Source organism: Gobio gobio (genome assembly GCF_949357685.1).
Source record: "Gobio gobio genome assembly, chromosome: 14".
Lineage (NCBI taxonomy): Eukaryota > Metazoa > Chordata > Actinopteri > Cypriniformes > Gobionidae > Gobio > Gobio gobio.
In genome coordinates this window covers 29740187-29742072 of record NC_137107.1, presented here as the reverse complement: position 1 = coordinate 29742072, position 1886 = coordinate 29740187, and the positions used below count along the sequence as shown (strand labels likewise).

Genomic DNA, 1886 nt, shown 5'->3' with positions numbered 1-1886 from the left:
AAATTCTAGTTCTGAAATATGAGCTTATAATTGAATTGATTTTATAAGAGATTTTCTAGTTTGGAAAATGTGAGGCCTGAGATCAGATTTTGTTGTTCATTTTAAATGATGGACGGTCTGTCCAAGATCTAGCAATGAAGCGCAGTTGACATCCTCTTGACTTGGCCAAACATCTCTTGGTTGATGTGGTCCAGTGTGGAGGTCAGCTATCTAGTGTTTTGCTGTTAATGACCGGGTGTCATTGGTAGTTCCTTCACTGCTAAATGATTCAAACTAAATCATACACCAAACTCAAAATGTTATTTGTTTTGTTGCCTTTTTTCAAGCTACAAATAAGGATTGCAAAGTTTCCAAGGACCATCATTTTAATTAATCCCAAGATGCTTTATAACGTCATCTTCAAATAATTTCCCAACAAAATTTTTTTTATAAGACTTTCAGCTCTTCACACGCAGATACACAACTCCAGATTTACTGAACTGATCGTTTGCCTTTTTTCTAAGCTCCACCTTTAATTGTCTGATTTCCAGCCAACAATGGATACTGAAGCCTAATAAGTAGATTGTACATGAATGTAGCAATTTTAGCATTTATTTATTAATATTGTCTTATGTGCATTTTTTGTCTTATGTGCAGAATATCATTATTTTGTGTGATTTGAAGCAATATACATAACTTGATGGATAACATGTCATATCCTGTGATGCTGACTCTCATGGTGCCCAAAGAATCTAAGTCATATAGGCATATATATTTCACTTGTTTTCTTTTCCTTTATTTGCTTATATTGTCAATTAATATTCGCCTTGTTATGGTCATTATCATGACGAAAGCACTTCATGAACCGATGTACATATTCTTGTCTCATCTGTGTATTAATGGGATTTATGGAGCTTCGGGATTCTACCCTAAATTTCTGTCTGATTTAATATTGGATTCATATGTGATCTCCTCTAACATGTGTGCTCTGCAATCCATTGTTATTTACAGCTCTTTACTGTGTGAGTTTACAATATTAACAGTGATGTCTTATGATAGATATGTAGCCATATGCAAACCTTTGTACTATCATTCCACATTAACTAAATTAACCTGTGTGAAATTAATTCTGTTTTCATGGATTGTACCCAACTTCTCTGTGATTCCAGCAGCACTGTTATCAAATCTGAGGCCATTTTGTAAATATCACATTGACAAATTCTATTGTGACAACTGGTCAATTGTAAAACTGTCTTGTGCATCATCTTTTGTGAATAATGTCTATGGATATATTGTTGCAGTTATATTTGTTTGCTGTGCAGCTATTATCATAGTTTCCTACATTAAACTGATCTCTGCATGTAAAGCATCTTTAGAAAACAGAAGGAAATTCTGGCAAACGTGTCTGCCACACATATTATCACTGATAAATTTCACGTTTGCTTTGCTTTTTGATTTTATGTATAGCAGATATGGATCAAATGACATTCCAGAGAGTCTGCGTAATTATTTGGCTTTAGAATTAGTTATAGTCCCACCTCTTTTTAATCCTGTAATCTATGGGTTAAATATTACTCCGGTACGTAAACAAGTTTTTACTTCATGTGTTGCAGCAAGAGTTCATGTTTCAGGAATTAAAAGGGGGTAAAATTTAGTAAATAAATATTTGCTGTCTATTTTATAAAAGTGATACTTTATGCCGTTTTTCTAATTTATAATGTACTAAGTATTACGTTTTATTCAGTACTACATATTCCGGAAAATTGTATCTATGAAATCCAGGCCTTTTCTGTTATAAGAGGGAGTAAGAAATAAGAAGCTATGTTAGAGCTAACTCTTCGTTTGTTTACATATTGCATTCATTTTACATCTTTTTTGGTTAATGTTCAAAGTTGAATGAAAGTTTA

At 32.9% G+C, this 1886-nt stretch overlaps 1 protein-coding gene across 1 annotated transcript; it reads left to right on the top strand.

The window, feature by feature from the left end:
- Positions 1–679: 679 nt before the first annotated feature.
- LOC307137099 (olfactory receptor 5M3-like) lies at positions 680–1627 on the top strand (the record flags this gene model as incomplete). Its single annotated transcript, XM_079834578.1, has 1 exon — positions 680–1627. One exon carries the CDS (start codon positions 680–682, stop codon positions 1625–1627), a length of 948 nt encoding a protein of 315 aa, XP_079690704.1.
- Between the last annotated feature and the right edge of the window lie 259 nt (positions 1628–1886).